General features: G+C 46.0%; 1 protein-coding gene across 1 annotated transcript in view; it reads right to left on the bottom strand.

Annotated features, from left to right (window-relative positions):
• Positions 1–6,738: 6,738 nt before the first annotated feature.
• ASS1 (argininosuccinate synthase 1) overlaps positions 6,739–22,361 on the bottom strand; it is a 123,913-nt gene continuing 108,290 nt past the window's right edge. The window contains exons 13-14 of the mRNA XM_056860508.1: positions 8,621–8,686; positions 6,739–6,790 (exon numbers count right to left, since the gene is read on the bottom strand). Of these exons, the coding sequence (XP_056716486.1) occupies positions 6,739–6,790; positions 8,621–8,686 (118 nt within the window). The remainder of the gene's footprint in view (positions 6,791–8,620; positions 8,687–22,361) is intronic.

The following is a 22,361-nucleotide window of genomic DNA, read 5'->3' as shown; positions in this document are numbered from 1 at the left end:
CTGGTGCAGTGGTTAAATAGCTCCTACAATCCTGGATCATCGAGAGGAGGCGACAGAAGGTCCATGATCCTGCAACTTCCTGTGTATTTCCTGTTTCCTGTCTCACTGCCGACCTAGAGCATCCCTAAAACTCGATGGTATCTTAAAACTAAAAAGCCTGTTTTTACATTAATTGGAAGAATTTAAACCTACTCATCTTGGCGAATATGCAAAATAGACTGGATTAAACTACCTATACCACAGGATCAGTGATTTCGGGACCTGCCAAACCATGTAAAAACATTTCCATCAGGGTAAATGTCTGGACTTCGCCAAAGATCTGGATCCCTACATAGTGCTTCCCCTGCATGACCAAAATCCAAAGAACCTTCTCAAGAAGCAACTATGGCTGATAAGAAAATGCAAGAAATGCTAGCCAAACAAGCTGATACGTTTGCAAAGCAACATGACCAAGTGTCCAAACAACAAGAACAGCTATCTCAACAAATGAATCAATTTACTGTTATGTTGAACACTTTAAGTCAATCTATTAACCAATAACTGGATACTGTAACAGACGAGATCAAAGACATGAAAGCCCAAGTTATGACAATGAAAACAGATATGAAGACAATGGATTCTTCAGTTAAGAAGGTGATTGAAGAACAGAAAGTGGTTAAGAAAAAAATGGAAAACCATGACCAACAATTTGATACAATACATTCCCAAGAAGAGACAGTAAAGGACCAGCTGGCCATGATGAATATGAAAGTGAGAGAAGCCAACATCCATCTACGCAACCTGCCTGAAGAATCAGGTGACACTAGAGAGGTCATTATAAAAACACTGGCTGACCTAACTCAAATAGATGAACAAGAATTAAATCATGCAATAAACAGAATATGCAGAATTCCTTTACCGACCAGATTGAAGAAATCGAAGGCTAGAGACATTATGATCTCCTTCTATGACATTAGGATGAAGGATGCTATCATGCAAGTTCACTACGAGAATCCTTTGTCTGTGGAAGGGATCCCATTAATAATCCTCAAAGATACCCCTCAACATTTAATGATGAAGATAAATATATATAAGGACTTCACCATGACGTTGAGGAAGAATAGAATAAGATACCGCTGGATGTTGCCACAAGGACTTACTTTCACTTATAAAGAGGTCAGATTTACTGTCACTTCACTGGAAGATGTTGGAAAATTTCTGAGAAGATATAAAAAAGAACTAATGGGCCTCATTCCAGAAGAGCAGGAACAAGAAGAAGAAGAAGAAGACCTATCCCTGAAAGGAGCAGCTGGTGGATTAAAATATATTTCTATATAAATCAATCACCATGGCTAAAGTAATTTCATGGAATGTAAATGGACTGAATGAAAAAGTTAAAAGTGAAAGGATTTTTAGGTTTTTACAAAAACAAAAACACTCTTTAATTTATCTACAAGAAACTCATATCTCGAAAAAGGACAGAAAGTACTTGGAAAGGAAAACAATAGGACATGTGTTTATTTCCTCATCTAAAACAAAGACTAAAGGGGTAGCTCTATATGTACAACCCAATCTAAACCCTGAACTTATCTATAAGGATGACGAAGGCAGAATATTGATAATTAGAACAAAAATATTAGGTCAAAAAACATTGGTAGTTGGGATCTATGCGCCAAATGAAGGGAAAGCTAAGTTCTGTAAACAACTACATGACATCTTACTTCAATATTCTGAAGAACAGATCCTGCTGATGGGAGACTTCAATGGAGTTACCTCTCCTGTTTTGGATAAGAAGACTAAAGCTATAAATGACAAAGAAGGATGCCTTCCGAAAACTTTTTTCATATGATAGAGGAACTTGAAAAGCCACCAAACATGATGAAAAGAACCAACTTTTTCCTGGCATTTCCATCAATTTGGTGTCATTGTACTGTACATTTTGGATAATTATTTTGGTGTCAAATACCATCTGTAGATCATCTTGTAAATATTCTCCTTTATCTACTGGGAAAGAACCTTTTTCATATCTCTTGACCAAAGTCTTTCCCAACAGTTCAATGAGATATTATGACCAATTGTCTGTGTATCATTGTAGGCTTGATTCTTTCTTGTTCTGTATATATTAAGGACAAAAACTTATACATCTTTGAAATTAAATGGTCAGTGTTATCCAACAATGCCTGTTATAAAATTTATTTTTCTTTAAGAAATCCCATTTTCATATCTTGTATATATACAGATTTTATTTGATGATATTGAAACCAACTTAGATAGTCTTTGACATCTTCATGATCTTTAAGGCACATTTATTCCCTTCCCATTTTAAAAGGTCTTGATGTTATAAATTGTTATGGTCTTAATGGTCATAAAGTTAACATTTCTTGTGAGGATATCCATAACGGTGTCTTGGTCTCAGATGTTTATATCTCAGCCAAGCTTTTATCAAGGATGATCTAATAATATGATGTTGAAAAGCCGTATGTATTTTAAGTTTGTCATACAACAAATATCCATGCCACCCAAATCTGTTATCAAAGCCTTCCAAGTCTAATAAACGTGGATTCTTCAATATTATCCAATCTTTTAGCCATACCAAAGCTGAAGCTTCCGCATAAAGTTTAAAATTTGGGAGGGCAAAACCTCCTCTCTCTTTTGTATCTACTAGATATTTATATGCAATTCTTGGTTTTTTTCCTTGCCAAATAAAGTTCAACAAGTCCTTCCTCCATGTGTCGAAATATTTTGTTTGTGTGATTATTGGCAAGTTCTGAAACAAAAACAACAACCTTGGTAAAACATTCATTTGTGTTACTGCAATACGACCCAGTAAAGAAATATTTTTATTTGACCACAATACCATATCTTTTTTAACTACTTCCCAAAGTTTAGTATAATTGTTTGTCAATAAGTCTTTACTTTTATTTGTAATCCAAACTCCCAGATACTGTACTTTATTTGTTTTCTCCCAGTTTGAAGTACTCATAAAATCCTTTTGTTCTTCTTTGGAAAGATTCTTAAATAGTATCTGAGTCTTATCTTGATTTATCTTAAATCCTGAAACTTCACTGTATTGTTTCAATATAAGCATCAAGTTATTTATAGATTGATTTGGGTCATCCAAAATAAACAACAAGTCATCTGTAAAAGCTCTTAATTTATACTCATGTTTGTTTACTTTTAGACCACGAATTGCCTCCATATCGCGTATTTTACTACAGAGAGTTTCCAGAGTCAAAATAAATAACAAAGGAGAAAGTGGACAACCTTGTCTAGTTCCTTTTTGTATCTCACAATTAGTTGATATCGATTCATTTACTAATATTTTAGCTTTTTGCACATTATAAATGGCGTCAATCCCTGTTCGAAATTTAGTTCCAAAGTTCATCTTTTCCAAAACCTTTTTCATGAACTCCCATGAAACCATATCAAAGGATTTAGAAGGTTTTGACAACAGAAGTGGTTGGCACGGATATCTGTGGTATGACAAAATTAAGACACATACATCATTTCAACATCATATGGTTAAGTCTTCTTTATTTAAAACCTGGCAAAAATATAAACATCTTTTAGAACCAAAGACACCATTGTGGATTTCACTGCAAGAGATGTTGACATTATGACCATTGAGGACAACTCAATTTATTACATATCACGACATTTTAAAGTGGGATTATAACAAATGTTCACTAAAAGACTATGATGAAGTCAAGGACCGCCTGACCTGGTTTCATCAGATAAACGCCCTGTTTTTGTTCAGGATTTGAAAACAGGATTTCTTAAAAATAAATCGACTTTCCCAAAAACTTTTATTGGATACAAATGACCATTTAATATCCAAAATGTACAAGTTACTGTTGGAACTTTATTGTGAACAAGACCAAATAAAACCCACTATTATTAGCTGGGCACATGCTGGGCCATGATATATTGTTACATAAATGGGACAGACTTTGGTCACGAGATATGAAACTCATACTTTCTCAATCACTAAGGGAAAATATCTATAAAATGATGTATAGATGGTATTTGGCACCTAAAAAACTAGCAATGACATACAAAACGATGCCCCCGAAGTGCTGGAAGTGCAACAACAAAATAGGCTCATTTCATCATATGTGGTGGACTTGTGATAAAGCAAAAAACTATTGGGACATGATTTACAATGAAATAAGGTTAATTATACAAAACAATGTACCTAAAACACCTGAAATGATGTTACTAAGTATGATACCTGACTCTATTCTATTTCAGAGATCATTTTTGATATATGCCACCACAGCTGCGAGACTAGTTTATGCAGCTAAGTGGAAGTCAATGGAAATTCCAGACAAAAAGACTGGATACAAAAGATGTTAGAAATGGCGGAAATGCAAAACTTACTGCATTGATAAATCAAAAGGACAATGTACAATTCATGGGTGAATGGGAGGCATGGAGGGTTTACTGCGAAACTGAACTTCAACTGGGGGAATTTAAAGGTTACTCATTGATCTAATCCATTCTTCAAAGGTATTGCTGAAGAAATATGATATATTAATTTTGTTTTTAGTTTTTAAATAACGTCTTTATTGTTATATTCAATGCTTAATAATCAAAATGTATAATTGTTATATTTGGTTCAAAACAATGAAATAAGCATCTCTGGCTTGAAATATTTTGTAACTACAGCTGAACAGATATTAAGTAATTATATTTAGTTATACAAAACATATTAGGATTAGTATCTTTAACACAAAAGAGCAAATAGGTTTATAACAAGATGGAGGAAGGTGAAGGGGGAGTCTTTTATATTTACTTAGTAACAAAGATGTATTTTTAACAATAATGTATTTTCTTTCTCATTCTTATTGATAAATTGTACACATTGTTGGAATGTTTGTTCATAATGTTATAGAAAATAACAAAAATTGTTTATAAAAAAAAAAGGTGAAATTGGGAATAATCCTTTGCTCCTTCCACAAGGAGTTTAGTTGATTGTGGCCTAGAACTAGTTTCTGTTCCTTGGCTTGTGCCAACTTAGACTTTTAGACATGAATTCTTGATGCACCACATTTTCATGGACACCGAGTCAAGAGATGACATGTTTATCTTCCCTGCTGTTCAGCTAATAAGTTAATCTTTTTCTTCTGGGTACTCCTGGCTAAATGATGATTCTTCAATGGCTTTTGATGGCTGGTGGCTACTGAGCCATCATTTCTGCTATTTGGATGGGGATGAAGAAAAGCAATATGGCAGGTGAAAGCAAGTGTGCAAAAAACAGAACTATTTAGTTTTGCAACTTTTGGTGGGCTTCAAACGTATGCTTGTTTTCTAGGGTATGGAGAGACTGGGGATACTTGAGATTCTGCTGGTTCGCCCCATTTTCTGCTCACCAGTTGCCAGCAGAGAGCCAGTTTTTCATCATGCTGTTCAGTTGACTGTGAGCCTTGTCTGGTAGGCATTCACTGGAAAATCCATGTGACCCACATGCACAGCTTCCCAATTCCCACATTAAGCTTCTGCATGGATGACCAGAGGCAGGCATGGCAGAGGGCCAGGCAGGAGTGTCTTCATTCCCCAACAAGAGAACAGGTCATCTCCACAGGAAGCTGCCTTCTATCTGACACAGACCTTTGGTCTATCAAGGTCAGTACTGTCTACTCTGACTGGCAGCAGCTCTTAAGGATCTTCACAGTGTCCAAAGCAGTTCCTTACTGCTTGGAGAAGCAGAAGGAGACAAGGCACATGCATGGGTATCCCTTGATCGCTCCAGCATACAGTGATTGCACATGTGAATGGACCATGCTAGATACACTGCCATACCCAGAACTTTGTATATTGCTGAGCACCACTTTCCTGTGCAGCACTTCTACTCAAATGATGCATTCTTTCCCACCCATCCACCCACTTCAGTTTGGTCTCGACATTAACAAGGAGATGCAAACTTTCTGTCCGTTTTCCTCCCTGCCTCTCTCTCGGTCTGGGAGTGGGAGAAAACTGCCACCAGCAGAATTGCAAGCAAAATCTCTAGTTTCCCTTCCCTCCAGTTTCCCCTCTCCTTTCCCTCCACCCTCTTTATCTTGGATTTTTTGTTTAAATGGGGGGGGGGGCAGAGAAATTCAAATCTAAGCAAGAAACTGCTTTTGATAAAAGGCCATCTTTTCTTTAAAGGAACAAAGTGAGAGAGCAACAAACCAGACCTCGCGGCAATTAAAGCCGAGACAATGCATCTCTCAATGATAACACAAATGAAATTGTTATCTAACAGCTTTCCCTCCATTTTCTTTTTTAGTGTGCCACAACTCAGGAGAAATGGTTTGGGCAGATTCCAGCTGTGATTCTCTTGCTGACTCCTCCCCAATAAAAACACACCTCCACCCAACAAAACTTGTGTGTCCTTCAGAAGCACTTAAGTCTTCCCCGTGGGTTCAAAGACCAGCTTGGCAAAGAGGTGGGCTGGCTAAGAGCAGGAGAACAAGGAACTACCTGCAGCAAAAGGAGGGAGGGAAGACCCACATATTAAAATGCAGAAACAATAGGATGGATATTTTAATAAGATCCCTATGCAGAAAAACACAATCACACACCCCTCCTCTCTGCTGAACTCTCTTTATTTGCCGTGCCATTGAATGGTGTGATGAAACTATTGCACAGTCTATGGGTTTGGGGAGATGAGTAACAGTTTCCACAAACTGCCAGGATTGGCGATAATGCGTGGGAAATCACTGGCACGGGGACGGGGGGTGGGGAGAGAGAAGCCCGCCACACGTTGATTGCCCATTAGTTCTGAGCTGAGCTGACCTTGCCTTGGAGTCGATGATATTCTTTCAGCCTGTAAACCGAGGAGGGGGGGGAAGAATGAAATTAATTCATTGTGAATTAACATTAACAACAAGCAAATCTGAGGCAATTACTTTTGGTAACAAGGAGGGGGTGAGAGAAACAGGAGCATTTCTCAAAAGATGCACATTTTCTGCATTCTTCTCCCCCCCCCCCCAATTGATTGCCGCGTAATTAATTCATCGGAAGGGAATAAAGTGGTGTACATTGTAGCACAGAACAAAGAAGTTAACAGGTATGGCGTGGGGGGGAGAGAAAGAGCCCCATCATATAAATGTGTCACTTTATGGTCTTTTTCTATTCATTGTTTCCTACGTTGGGGAGGGACATTGGGGACGGTAACTGAAATGCCAAAGAGAGGTTTGTAGGCAGTGTTAGTTAGTGAAGGTTTCTGTTCTGGGAAATTCAGTGACTGTACAATTATTTGCATTTTGCTCCTTTCTTCATGCCATTTGCTGTCACAAGATACGGAAGGAGGTCCTTCCTGGATCTAGAAAACTAGCTCGTCAGGGACAAGAGTTTTCTGTGTGCATTTTTGGGGGAGAATGTGGTACCCCTGTCTGCACTCTGAAACAGTACAGTCCAAGAAGGACTCTAGCATATGATTCTACTGTATGTGTAGCTTGGCCCTGATTTATAGCCCTGCATTTCAAAAAGTGAGCAGACTGACGGCTGAAACTAATTGTGAGGCTGGATATTCTCTATCACACAATATATAAAATTCAGATCTATGTTCCTCAAACTTGCTTTTTTAAAAAACAACAACAACAGCATTCCCAACAATGAATGCAAATGGAGTTTAGTTTTTAAAAAGTATTACATTTTAGTAACAACTGTAAAAATATCGGCTGGGGTCTGAAGGGCTACTTGGTGGGATTTTTTACTCCCCTCCCCCCCCCACACACACACTTTGAACAGCAGTCGCCCATGTCCAGGTGCAAAGTCAGCCCTCTGGTACTTGCTGGAGCCCCTTGAGAACCAGAAGACCCAACTGGAGCCGCTGCTGCCATCTTAGTTTAGCCTTGGGAAATAGGGTTGCCAACCTCTAGCTGGGGCCTGGAGATCCCCCAGCATTAAAACTGATCTCCAGACTGCAGAGATCAGTTCCCCTGGAGGAAAGGGCTGCTTGCTTTGGAGGGTGGACTCTGGCATCATACCCCACTGAGTTCCCTCTCCAAACCGCGCCCACCCAAGGCTCCACCCCTAAATCTCCAGGAATTTCCCAACCCAGAGTAGGCAACCCTACTTGGAAGGAAGAGGCAGACAGAGCAACCAGTAAGGAGCAACAGGACAAGGCGGGACAGAAACAGCATTTCGGAATGCAGGAGACAGCTGCTACTGGGGCCACCTGCTCTCCTCAGACAGCTCCGCTTCTGAACCAGGTTGGTCAAATCTCCACCAGTGGTGATGAGGCATGTAGGAGCCTTGCAAGCTCTTCTGCCTCTAGATGTGGCTACAGCAATACTTGCTTGGTTGGCTAAGAGAGCCCGAACCTGCTAGAGCCCCAGATGGAAGAAAAGGGAGGAGCTTGCCCCATTGCAGATACCAGGTGAACACTCTGGGGCAGGGGCAAACTGGCCCTTTGATTCCTGGCAGGCCACTGGCAGCCAGGAGCAAGCTTTAAAAGTCACGTCTTTTTTTCTTTTTCTTTTTTGCACATGGTAACTTCCCAAACTGATTTTCAAAAGCAAGAGTGCAATGCAAATATATTTTTTAAGCATTGCCCGATTTAAAGCAGGTATGATTGTTTTGTTCCCGCCTGAAAGGATTTGCAGGAATAGACCCAGTCGGCTTGAACACAGCCTCAGGCCTCTATACAAACCTAAGGGAGTTGATGTTGATGAATCCCGTGGCGTCAGACGGCTCGTAATTCCCCTGGACATCCATGCTACATGGAGAGAAGACAAAAGAACCTGTTAGCCAGTTCAGCAGAGAGAATTTGGGACCACCAGTCCAGGAAGGCAGGGATGGGCTGTCCTCCCTCCCCATCTGCCACGTCCCAGACCACGTGCTATGAGGCACACACCACATGTGTCCCCATGGAAACGAATGGCAACTATTCATGTACATGTGCAAAAGTACAGTGACGCATTTGGGGATTCAGAGCAGAGGTTAAACCTGCTTTCTGTACCCAGTGACACCCCCCACCACCGTTGCAGAGAATGCAGCCTACTTCTACCTGTAGAGCCCCACCCCTTGATCTGCACAGGCCCATCCTGGGTTCTCTTTTTTGGTCATGCAAGAGTGTGACAAACCATTGAGAGAACTGGCTCATAGATATTGGGGAGAGAGAGAGAATGTAATTGCACAGGAAAGCCTGTTTGTCACTCAACTCAGACATAGAAGCAGCAGCCAATAAAATGCTACTACAACATATTGTTGCTAAAATGGGAAATGTTTCTCACTTGAATAATTCCACACCACTTGTGGACTCCTCAGGGTGCAACTGGACATCTCTGATCACATCTTCCATTAAAATAATAAAAAAAAACCTAGTAGCAAACATGGAGGAGAAAAGTCCAACTCAGGACTGCAGTACTTGGGGAAGGAATTAACCCATCCCCCCCATCCTAATATTTGCCCTGCACGGAAAAAAATACATCGCTCCCACTATTGTGGCTGTCTGAGACTTAACCTGAGACAATGGCAGAAAGTGGAAGGGTATTTAAAACCCTCTCCACTACCACGGCCACAATCCATCCCTCCTGGGGCTGCTTACTTTTGAAAAACAGGGTGGTGATCCGACTGAGAATCTGACCCTCATAATATTACCATGCACGCCCAATATACAAATCCTGTTGCTTCAAAAGAGATGCTGGACCTCTGGTGCCAGCCATGCCCCCTTCTGCTGCCATCTTCTGCCAGCAGGTGAAGACCCTTTTGTTACGTTCCGCATTACCTCAGCAATCCCCCCTTCCCACCCTTATTTTAATTGTTGCCTTTATGTATGTTTATTTTATTGTGTTGTATGTGTATTTTAACTTGGGTTTAATCATTTGAATGAGTTGTTTTTGTTTAGTTTTAATGGTTTTTAAGATGTATTTTTGATTATGCATGTTTTTAATCTGTAGCCACTTTGGTGGCCCTGATGAGGGCAGAAAGGCAGAGTGTCATTTTTATAAATAAATAAATGTCATAGTTATTATAAATGGCAGCTGTTCATATATGTGGAAGAATAAAGGGGGTGCACTCAGAAGTACCACAACATTCTTCAAATGCACCCCCTCCCCCCTGCAATTTAACTGTGGATATCTATATGAGGTGTGCTGAGATCCGCCCCTCCTTGTTGAAATCTCCCCCCACCCCCATGTGTACTAGCACTACTTGCCTTCCAGTTAGGATTACCAGGTCGCTTGGATTGGCGGGCAATTACCCGCCAATCCATTAACTGGCTCAGGAGTGGGGATCGCACACGCAGCCACTCGTGATGCGATTACATCACTTCCAGTCCACCTGGAAGCGCCGCATCGCTAGCATTTTGGGATTTGAGTGGTAAAGTGGCCGGTCGCGATGCGGGGCTTCCAAGTGTAAACCGGAAGTGACGTAATTGCACCACACACAACTGCTTGCGATCCCCGCCCCAGCTCCACCCCAAAAAACTCCAGCTGGAGGAGAGGGGGGACCTGGCAACCCTATTTCCAATCTGCCATCAGCATGGCAACTTAGTGTTCCAGCACATGCGCACTGATGAGCATTCACACTGGAGCACTGTCTCAGCCGTTGACCCTCCCTTGGTGATTTGCCTTCTCAAGGCCATCTGAGAGGGCAGCAGCAAACAGTTTGAAAGGCAAGAACCTCTTCAAATGCAACCCCCCCTCAACAGTAATTTACCGAAGACAGGGACCAGAAAACAGGTGCTTTCTCAGATAAACAGGGAGGACTGGAACATATTGCTTTGTGGGAGACAGCTGTCCCCAGCTCTTCTATCAGAGAGTCGGGCTGCCCCAGATCCCAACCTGAATGACAAAGCCACCTCTGTTCACTCCTTCCTGAAGAAAAAGAGGTGCTGAACCCATGCAGAGAGGGGCCCGGATCCTGGCAAAGGAGCCGCTTACCTTCCCAGAGATCACTCTTTCTGCAGCATCTTCCTGAAAAGCACCAACCCATTGAGGGTGCTCAGAAAGGGACCCTTTGTTAGGCTGACCGCATTCCCATTAATTACAGAGCCATAAAATGCACACCACAATACTCGGTGCCCCCAAGGTCTCGGAAGCAACCTTCTCACTCTCTCCCCAGCCCCATGTTAACTCCCCATCCCCCCATCTCTCAAAAGACAGAGTGCAATTTACTTTACTAAGTGCTAAGAAGGAAGGCCCCTTCACCTTGTTTCTGGCACCTTAATTTGACCCCATCGCAGATGTCTGAGTAGCATGGAAGAGCTGCAGATCCATTCCTGCCCCCTTTAACTACTACCTATCCTACAAGAAAAAAGCAACTTACGTAAGATTGAAGATAGACACAATAACATAAGTTTGTCTGTGACAGTTTAAAACACATCCCCCCCCCCCGAGCATGCAGTACGTTAGGGATGTGGCAGGTATCTACTGGCTAGTGACCATGTACTCACCAACATTCCCCTCTTCCCCTGCCTTCAATTCTCACAGCAGTTCTGCTATGTTTGTGTGTGTGTGTGTGGGGGGGGGAGTTTGGGAGGGTAAGGTGAAGAATGGAAAACCAAATAGACACTAAATCTTTAGCAGAACCAGTACCAAAGCCACAAACCAAGCATTGCTAAATAAAACAGCCCCAAGCAAAATGCAGGATGGTGAAAGCAGGTGGTAAAACGGACAAGGGGGAATTAGTTCAACTAAAAACCTGAGCAAATAAAATCTGCTTTGCCGAGTGCCTAGAATTCATCAAAGTAGGTGCCAGACAACCTTCCAGGGGGAGAGCATTGCACAGAACAGGGGCCACTACTAAAAAAGCCCTGTCTTAGCCTCACACAGAGCAGGCCTTGAGATTAGGATCTTAATTGGCAGACAAGATAGTAGGGGAAGAGGTGGTCCTTCAGGTACCTTTATCCTAAAGATAAAAAGAAGTACTTTGAAGTGTGCCTGCAAGAAAATACAGATTTTGCTCGGTCGCCCCCCTCATTCCTATGTCTTCCTCTTTCTCCCAATCCCACAGCCAAAAGCCCCAGATGGACACAGGTAGGGAAATACCTGGAGATTTTGGAGGTGGAGCTTGAGGTAGGTGGAGTTTGGGGAAGGGAGGGGGTAAACTGTCATAGAGTTCACCTTCCAAAGCGGCCATTTCTCCAGATGAACTGATCGCTGTCACCCAGAGATCAGTTGTAATAGCGGGAGATCTCCAGCCACCACCTGGAGGTTGGCAACCCTAGACATGGGGTATCTCAGACTAGCAGCAGCAGGATACCGTCTTCCCCAACACAGGGAGGAGGAGGAAACAGTGAGCAGCCAGCAGAAGTCTAGCATATATCAGTGCTAGATTTGGTCATAGGTAACAGCCGCCCATGCAAAAACAATCCGCAAAGGGCATTCATGGCCCAGTGAGCCGTTTTTCCATGTGCCTCGATGAACAGCCCTCGTCTCCCTACATGCAGGGGTTTTTTTAGACCAGGGGAGAAACCTAGAATCGTGGCACCTTGTTTCGTGCAGATTGGCTCCATGAGGCAGAACTATCAAGGGGCTTATTGCAACTGTGGGCTAATCATGGGTCTCTAATCACATTGTGTTAATTATTTTAATTGTTAAATATGGAACCGGGGTAAAGCAGACCACTCAAGTCGAATGGCCATTGTGGCTCCTCATTATCCAACACAGCAGTTTCACTTGGCTGAGTGGGTAACCCCGAACGCTGCCGCGATGCATCGCTTTTCGACAAAACAACCACCTCTCCAAGGTTTTTTATTTTAATGGAAAGACTGCTTGTTGCTACTCTTTGCTGCCTCCATGAGCCCTCTCTGAGCTTTTACACCTAGGGTTGCCAGGTGGCTGGTGCCGGTGGGCAATTGCCCACCAATTCACCCGTCTGCAACGTGATTATGTCACTTCCGGGTTTACCCCCGCAAGTGCAGCATCACAACAGGATGCTTTAGCACTCAAACCCCCCAAAGCATAGCATTTTGGGGATTTCAGTGCTAAAGTATCCCGTTGCGAAGCGGCACTTCCAGGGTTAACCCAGAACTGATGTAATCACATCATGTGCGGGATCACTGCCCCAGCCCCGGCCCAAAAACCTCCCGCCAGTGGAGAGGGGGGACCTGGCAACCCTATTAACACTAGAGGCAGAACTGATGGGAAAGTTGCTGGGACCTGTGATTCCACCTCTACTCAAACACCCAAAACATGCTAAAGCATCCCATCGCGATGCAGCGCTTCCAGGGGTAAACCTTGAAGTGACATTATCGTGTCTCATGCAGCCGCACACGTGTGTGACCACCACTCTGAGGAACTCTGAGGAACTCAATTGCCCGCCAATCCCAGCAACCTGGCAACCCTACTGCCGGCACCATCAGATCTAAAAAGAATATGTAAGGGTCCTTCTAGCACACCTCCTACCAGGGAACTGTCGATTGCTCCAGAGTTGTAGGCAATGTCACAGGGGTCGCCAAAGCAGTGTCTTTTTTCCTGATGAGAGAGATACCTGCAGGAGGTAGCAGAGAACATGATTCTCTTTCTTTAATTCCCCCTGTTCTTAGACCAAGGACTTGAACTATAAAACTATAAAACTTAAAGACCCACATCTAAAAACAACTCCCTTTGATCCTTCTCTGGAGCCTCTAAAAAAAGAGCAACAAAATAAGTACACTGAGGATCAGAGTCCCCTAGGAGGAACTGAACCTTTTGCTCTAAAGTTGCTTGAGAAAACGTGGACCATTTATTAAAACATGGCATAACATATTTTAGCCTAAGTTGAGACATGTAAGGTCATTGCAAAAGGATATGAACCAAGGAGTCCACTGACTGAAGAGGGCAGGGACACAACCGGTCTGAAAAAGGGATCTTTAGCATATGGCCCAGCAAAACCATTGAAAAAAGGTAATTAAATCTTGAGCGCATAAAGGTTCTCATAATTTTAGACTGACAAGAGAATCCAAACTGGAAGGAAGTTTACACTTAGATGAAAAGCCCATGATATGATTCTCTTGGGCTCTCTGCTTCCTTCGCTATCACCAGTGTCTCTCGCTGGTGGCAGGCTGTCTCCTGGGCTGTGGTCTTCTGGGTTCCTGACCGTACCACCCCTTGATGCTGGCTCTGGCCCCATTGCCTTAGAAGCTACTTGGAAACAAGGGCATGCACCCTGTCAGCCTTGGCAACTGGCTGGCAGTATGAAGTTGACCTTCCTGCACTCGTGTATAAATTGGATGGCACCGTTACTCTTATGGCAGGAACAGTGCAGATGGGGATAAGGAAGTGGCCTACCTGAGCACCATGAGACAACAGCTAGGGGTTCCCAATGTGGTGCTCATGGGTGCCATGGGGCCCACCATGTGTTTTTAAAAAGTGGGCAGGGCTAGGTGGGGCTTTTGCTCGGCAAGGCTTCTGATTGGTCACTGGAGATTTGATTGGCTGTGCAGATTTTTGTAAAGGTTGCTTTGGCGGCGGCTCTGCCACCACAGCACGAGGATCTTCAAGGTATGGTTGATGGCAAGCTGTGGCAGCCATTTTGTGGCTGGTTCTGCCTCCTGCACAGGGTTGCCAGGTCACTTGGATTGGCGGGCAATTGTGGGGATGGCACGTGCGACCACAATTACATCACTTCTAGTTTATACCCGGAAGCAGCGCATCACAATGGGCACCTTAGTGATAGAGCGGCCCATTGCAATGCGGCGCTTCTGTGTGTAAACCAGAAGTGATGTAATTGCATCGGTATGGCCGCATGCGATCCCCACCCCAGCTCTGCCCCAAAAACCTCCCACTGGAGGAAAGGGGGGACCTGGCAACCCTACTCCTGCATAGGGTTGCTAACCTCCAGCTGGGGCCTGGACAACTCTCAGAATTATAACTGATCTCCAGATGTCAGGTCACTACTCCTGGAGACGATGGCTGCTTTTGGGAGTGGATTCTATGGCATTATACCCTCCTGAGGTCCATCCCCTCCTGAATCCCCTCTCTCCCTAGTCCCCACCCTCCAAATCTCCAGGAATTTCCCATCCTGGAGCTGGCAGGCATTTTGTGGATGCGCCCACCACTCTGCGTAAGAATGCCAAAGGTGCCCGCAGGTGTCAGGAGCAGGCCATAAGGATGGTCTGTGGTTGTGCTTCCAGGTGCTGTTTTGCTATTCTGCCCAAGTTCCGTGTTTAGTCTTCATAGATTCCCATACTGTGGGAATCGCCAAGTGCTCCTTCCTGCCTGGTGGAAGGGGGGGGGGTTTGCCTGGGTAACCGGTTATCTCCTTTGCTCTCCCATAAATGCTATGTGCCTTGCCTTTGACCCTTACTAGTGTCCTTCTGAACATGGCTTCTGAAACCTGTCGATTCTAACCAATAAAACTGCTTTCGTGGACTTGCCGTCTATTGAAGTCTCTTTATGGGTTTGCTGCACGACTAGAGCTTACAGCAGGCTCGAAAAAGTTAAAGACCCTGAGCTTGATGGTGAAGGAGGTTTAAAGCTCTCTGTACTGCTGGCCCCATGGCAAGCAGAGACAGGCCCAGAAGTAAGGGGGCTGGGGAGAGCACCTGGGAAAGGGCTCCCTCCATACAGCTCCTCTGCAGAGCCCAAAAGTGTTATAGCAGCCTCTTCTGAGCTCGGAGCAGCGGTTGTCACCTACACCGCGTCTTGTGCAAGGAGATGAACTCGCAGGCATAAAGACTGTGCTTCCTCTCCTTATTTACTGGATGCGTGCATGGTGTGGATTGGCTAGGGTGGGGTGGGGGGTCTCTGGGAACCAACTCCCAGAATTCCTCCACAGCCTAGGGCCTACCTTGAAGAGCGGTGAATTCCAGTTTACTTATCCAGGGAATCTCGGGCCCACTGACACTGGCCCCCTTCATTGAGCAAGACGCTGGTGGAATTATTTTAAATAAATATCCTTGGGGCTTTAATAACTGAGATTTAAACACACACACACATGCGCTACACACAAACAAGACCCAAACCAAGCTAGTTTCTTTACTGTTGCCACCTTCCCCCCGTAAGGGGAAGAAAATATCCCTGTTCCTTTTCCAGAAACTGCAAAACCCTTTTTTTAATTTTTTTTAAAAATGAGAGAGTTTACAATGATTTTACCTCCCCTGACGGGCTGTAGAAAAACCTCGACGCTTTTATTTTTGCTCATCCGAGTGGTTCTGACCTGCTCTATAATTACATTACTTTCTACCTACTGTGCGAAGGCATTTTTTGCACGATGTACCTCTCACAGCTCTCTCCCGGGTTCCCGTGATGCCGTCACTCAAACGCTTTTCAAACCAGCGATGTAGAAATCAAAAAGAAAAGAAAAATGGCTAGAGACGCAGAGAGAATAAGTGCTCCTGGTTTCTCCCCCCTTCTCTTTTGCTCTCTCTCTCTTTTCCATCTCTCTCTCCCCCCTCCTTCTTTTTACGTTATTCATTTAATCTCCCCGCATGAGAATGCAAACCATAATGAAGGGTTGGGACGGATTATTAGAAGCTGTTGATTTCGAGGGGGAGTGAAGAAAGAGCCAGAGACAGAAAAGGAGAGGATAATTTGACATTTACTCTGACTGATCTAAACTGATTTGGGTATATTTATGGCTTATAAAGTGTTTAGAAGGATTGAAAGGGGCTGAGGGGAGGCGGGCAGGAAAGTCATAGGAGAGAGGCAGACAGCAGTATAAAAGGAGGGGAAAGTGTCATATACAAAAAAGAAATATATAGATATATGACTTCTAAATAAGGCCCCCACTTACATTTTAAAAACTCAGCTAAGAGGAAGGGATTGCTCCAGAGTTAAACCGCAGAGCCATGGGACCCTACTTCGCATCCAGGGCTGTGCTTTAGTGTTTTGGCAATCCATTGGTTAGGCAAATCTATTAAAAACCTTTCATCAACTAAAAAAGGTTCCTCGATTAATTATTTTCAAAGGTGACAAAACCCAGAAAATGTGGGCAGGGGGCACCATCTTAGAAGAGGCATTCCCCCTCAAGGACTGAATAAATCTTCTAAGGGCCAAGGTGAAACAGATACCACAACAGGGAAAGACAACTGGTACCCCACGTACCAAACAGTGGCACACCAGACCCCCAGACCCCACACAAGGAACCAGTGAGCTCTGGAATTGCTGGCAGTATGTAGCGGCTTGAGTGTTGGATTAGAATCTGGGAGTCCCAGGTTCCAATCCCCATTCTGCTATAGAAGCTTTCTAGGTGACCTTGAGCCAGTCATGACTTCTCAGTCTAACCTACCTCACAGGGTGGTTATGAGGATAAGATGGAGAAGAGAATTATGTAAGTTGCTTTGGGTCCCCATTAGAGAGAAAGGTGGGGTATAAATGAAGCAGATAAACAAATAAATGAATGCACTCTCAGGGTGTCGGGCCAAGTACAGCTCTCTCCTCCCTCCCCCTTGGTTTGCTGGCACATCAACATCTTCACAGGTAGACGTGGTCGGAGATTTTGGCACCTGGGTCAGCCACCTACTGCAGAACAAAACCATTCATGAACAGATCTCCAGTGCATATTTAATGTTCAACAGCAGCCACAAGGTCCCACTTCAGAATGGGATGTGTGGCACTTTGGGGGGAGGCTTAAACCCCCCCCCTGCTATTCAGCTGACCTCAAACTAGGGCTGTCGATTCGGTTCGACCCGAACCGAAAAACAGCCGAATTTCCCCTGATTCGGCGGTTTTTAGTTCGGATGGAACCGAACTCAAAAAAGGCTGGAAACCAGGGAGCCGAATTCGGCGAGTTCGGGGTGTTCAGCGAATAAATTCGGCAAATTCAGGGTTCGGCACAGCAGCATAACCGTCAGTTAGTAAGCAGCATTCTCCCGCGGCCAATCGGTGGCCAAGCAGGGCCTTCTTCTGGCCAATCAGTCGTGACTGAGCACGTGAGCCCAGCTGCTGCATGGCCCAAGGAGAAAAAGAGAGAGTATCTGTTTGTGTGAGAGAGAAATCCCCGTGTGGGGGGGTGCGTGTGCACATTCGCTCCTTTCCGTGGCTGCAGGGGGCGTATTTTTGGGGGTGCAGCCCCCAAACTTTCAGCGTAGCTTCAGATGAGGCTTCTTGCAAGAACCCCCAAGTTTTGTAAAGATGGGATCAGGGGGTCCAGAGATATGGGTCCCCCCCTTTTCCCTATTGGGATGAATGGGATCAGCCGATCCTATGGATCTAGAGTGCGGCACATCCAAGGCAAAACCTCCCGTGCTTAAATGGAATCGTATTGGATTACCCAGTCCCTCCTGATGGAACAGAAGACATCCACAGTAAGACCCCTTTTGGGGCTTTAATCTATAATTTTTTTCCGTGTGTATGTGTGTGTGTGTGGGGAAAGCAGAGTCTGTGGGGGGGCAGTTTCTGGGGGGGGGAAGCCAAAGGAGGCTTTCGCCCATTCTGCCGAGGGGTGTGTGACCGCTCACCTCTGTGGGAGTGTGTGTACTGCTTTTAAAGTTAAGTTTAAAGTTGAGTCTGTGCGGCAGCTAGCGAGTCTCTCTCCGCTCGGCACCCTTGGTGTCGAGCCTCCTCCTCTGTGTTTTTCACTGTTTTTGCCTCTAGCCTGGGGTTGAGTGCAACGGGGCGGCTTGCGTGAGATCCCCTGCATCTTGGATTTTTTTCCCCGTTTGGGGGGTGCACCGCGGCGCCGTATTGGTTGGAGAGGTGGGGGGGGGTGCTGGTGAGACTTGCTTGAGTTTGGTGGAGTCATTTGCATAAGGGGGGAGCGTCCCTCCACCATGAGAAGAAGGAGCATGGCAGAAAATACAAACTCTGGGGTTTTTTTTGCACGGTCTGTTTTGCTGCTCACTCAAAAATGTTTTTGCAAAATCTGACTTTCACAATACATTTTCACGGTCCAAGTCACCTGCTCCTTTTTTCCTTTTTGCTATAGCTAGCCTAGTGCACCTCTGTTCCTTTCCATGGTCGCTCGCGTGTTGCTTTGCATGGTTAGCACAGGAGGTTTTGCCTTGGATTTGCCGCTCTCTAGATGCATAGGATCGGCTGATCCCATTCATTCCAATAGAGAAAAGGGGGGGAACCCATATCTCTGGACCCCCTGATCCCATCTTTACAAAACTTGGGGGTTCTTGCAAGAAGCCTCATCTGAAGCTACGCTGAAAGTTTGGGGGCTGCACCCCCAAAAATGCGCCCCCCGGAGCCACGGAAAAGCACCAATGTGCTTTAAGTGGCTTTATTCCTGTCACTGTGGGTGATTTTTTGGGGGGGCAACCTCTTCCGAGCCCCATATCTCGGGACCCCCTGACCCAATCTTTACAAAACTTGGGGGTTCTTGCAAGAAGCATCCCCTCAAGCTACCCTGAAAGTTTGAGACCTCTACTTCCCCCAAAATGCCCCCCCCAGAGCCGCAGAAAGGCGCAAGTGCATTTTTAATAACTTTATTCGGCCGAATTTCCCCCCGAACTCGAACTAGGCGCCGAATTCCACAGATCCGAATCGGGGGAGTTCGGACTTCACATATCCCGAATCGAGACAGGCCGAATTCTGCCGAATCCGAACTATACCGATTTTTTTTTTTCAACAGCCCTACCTCAAACACATCACAAGCTAGTCTTTGCATAGTTGGTGGATAGGTTAACTCCCCCGTTCCTCCTCGGGCATTAATTTGAATCAGTCCTCCGCCCCCGCTACTACTTAACAATTTAAAACCACACTGGAGATCTATTTACATTGCTTGCTGGAAAACACACACACATTGCCTACGAACAAGAAGAAATGTGCTCAAATGGCATTGGAGGAGGGTCCTAAACCCCTACTTCTGGTGGTCCTGGCCTAAATCAGGCCCCCATGAACCTGAAAATTAAGTTGCTGGTAAGGTGCGTCAGGAGTGGATGAGTGTACCTTATTTCAGCCAACAAAATACCTTGAGGTGTCCCTGTGCTTGTCACTAGACAGAGGCAGGCCCCTTGGCCCAAGGGGTTTGGTGGTGCTAGAAAATGCCATCAAGGCGCAGCTGGCTTAAGGCGACCCCGTGAGGTTTTCAAGGCAAGAGACGAGCAAAGGTGATCTGCTAATGCCTGCCTCTGAATAGCGACCTGGACTTCTCGAGTGGTCTCCCATCTAGGTACCAACCAGGGCTGACCCTTCTTAGCCTCCAAGATTGGACAAGGTCCACCTAAGGAGTTTATTATGTATCCGCTTCAGCTGGTGGCAATAGGAACTTCCTAGCCCTTATCCCTAAGCTACACTGTCCTGAGAAGAGAATTGCCACCAGCCAAAGTACAGTTCCCACAATACCGTATTTTCTGGCGTATAAGACGACTTTTTAACCCAAGAAAACCTTCTCCAAACTCGGGGGTTGTCTTATATGCCGGGTATCGTCTTTCCTCCCCGGCCTCCGCTTCAGCTTCCGCCTTTATGGGCTTTCCTCCCCTCTAAACCCCCCTTTAGCCCCGCCCTCCATTGGCCGTCGGCTCAGTCCTCCCCTCGCCTTTAGCCTCGCCCTTCTCTCGCCCCCGTCCCCCTCTTCTTCCCCGCTCCCTTCTCCCCTCGCCGACTCCCCCCGAGAGCCACGTCCCGCCGCTTCAGGCTCCCGCCCTCCCGCCGGAGCCCGGGGCTGAGCCTCGGCTACAGCCGGCGTCTCTGGCTGCGGGGCTCCCGCTGCCCGGGGAGGCTCCCTCCCCGCCTTGCCTCCAGGGTTTGCGCCGGCTGGGCCGGGCCGGCACACGCTCCTCCATGCCGGGAGGTCGGCCCCTGGCCTCCTCCCGTTCCTCCCGCCGGCCCCACCTCCCGGCGCGCTGCCAGCTCGTCCGGTCGCCCCGCCCCCTCTTTCTCCCGCCCCGGTAAGTGGGGTTGTTTCCCCAGGGGTTGAGCCGCCCCAGGAGGACCGAGGGTGGCCGTGGGGTTGGGGCGCAGTCCCGAGGGCCTGCCCCAGGCCGCGGACTCGGGTTGAGCCGCCCCAGGAGGACCGGGGGTGGCCGCGGGGTTGGTGCGCAGTCCCGAGGACCGGCCCCAGGCTGTGGACTTGGGTTGGGCCGCTCCAGGAGGACCGGGGGCGGCCGCGGGGTTGGGGCGCAGTCCCGAGGGCCGGCCCCAGGCCGCGGACTCGGGTTGAGCCGCCCCAGGAGGACCGGGGGTGGCCGCGGGGTTGGTGCGCAGTCCCGAGGACCGGCCCCAGGCTGCGGACTCGGGTTGGGCCGCTCCAGGAGGACCGGGGGCGGCCGCGGGGTTGGGGAGCAATCCCGAGGGCCGGCCCCAGGCTGCGGACTCGGGTTGGACTGCTCCAGGAGAACCGGGGGTGGCCGCGGGGTTGGGGCGCAGTCCCGAGGGCCGGCCCCAGGCCGCGGACTAGGGACAATCCCAAACTCTATATTTTAACTATAAAAATGGGGGGTCATCTTATACGCCCAGTCGCCTTGTACGCCGGAAAATACAGTACTTTGACAGTAAGGATGTACAGATATGTCTCTTTCACCCTATTTTTTTTTCATTTTCATATATGGTCAAGGAAGACCATTTTCATACCATCTAATTTCTGTGACAAATCCCCCCTTTCCATTTGTTTTTTTTATGCTATGTTTATGCAACTGACACAAAAGTAGGCATCCATTTAACAGCAACGTTTTCATCAGATTGTGTGGATGTGGCTGCAGGAAACAGGAGGGGCTGTGGTTCAGTGGCAGAACCCCTGCTTTGCATGCAGAAGGTCCCAGGTTCAATCCCCAGTGTCTCCAGTTAAAGAATATGGCAGTGGGTGATTTGAAAGACCTTGACCTGAGATGCTGGAGAGCAGCTGCTGGTCTGAGTAGATAATACTGACCTTGACGGACTAACAGTCTAATTCAGTAAAAGGCAGCTACATGTGAGTCTCGTCCAGAGGGTGGAGAAGCCATAAAAGAAACTTGAGATTTTGAATCTGCTCAGGGCTGGTTCAAAATGAACTTCTTTTCTTACTTGACAGTCAAGTGGACAGAAAAGCGCCATAAGAGAATCCATACCTATCAGAGAATCTTGTGCCTGTAACTTCCAGAAGAGGAGAAAGGAAGGGTGGATCCTTAAATAGTTTTTATTATGTGCAGTGGAGCTGCTGTGCCTTTGATTCAAAAGAAAAGGCTGGTATTGGGAGGGTGGCTGTTTAACCCTCTGTCTTCTGGGCTGCTCTGGACGTTAGTGCTTTCAGCTCAAATCTAGCTTTTCTCTCCAGGCTCAAGCTGTGACAGGACAGGATTTGTCCATCTGCAGCCAAAATTGCTGAGCCTGGCACTGATTGGCTAGCAACTGTGCTGTCTCTAAGACATCTCCACTCCCCAAACAGTTCCTGGAGCAGGATTAAAACATATAATTAGAAGTAGGCAGGCCACCTTAAAGATGAGGGAAGATGTGCAGCTGAACTGGTGTTTGACTTTGGGTTATGTGTAGCTGTCGTTCAAGTTGTGAAGGCAAGCAATATCAGGGTTTGCCTCATTGCTGAGCGACACACTGTGAGCTGTATGTTTTCTTAATGCTGCCCAAAGTGGTTTTCATTATAAATGC

This window comes from Euleptes europaea, chromosome 14, assembly GCF_029931775.1.
Source record: "Euleptes europaea isolate rEulEur1 chromosome 14, rEulEur1.hap1, whole genome shotgun sequence".
Lineage (NCBI taxonomy): Eukaryota > Metazoa > Chordata > Lepidosauria > Squamata > Sphaerodactylidae > Euleptes > Euleptes europaea.
The sequence above is the reverse complement of the archived record's forward strand: the minus strand, read 5'-3'. Positions and strand labels throughout refer to the sequence as shown.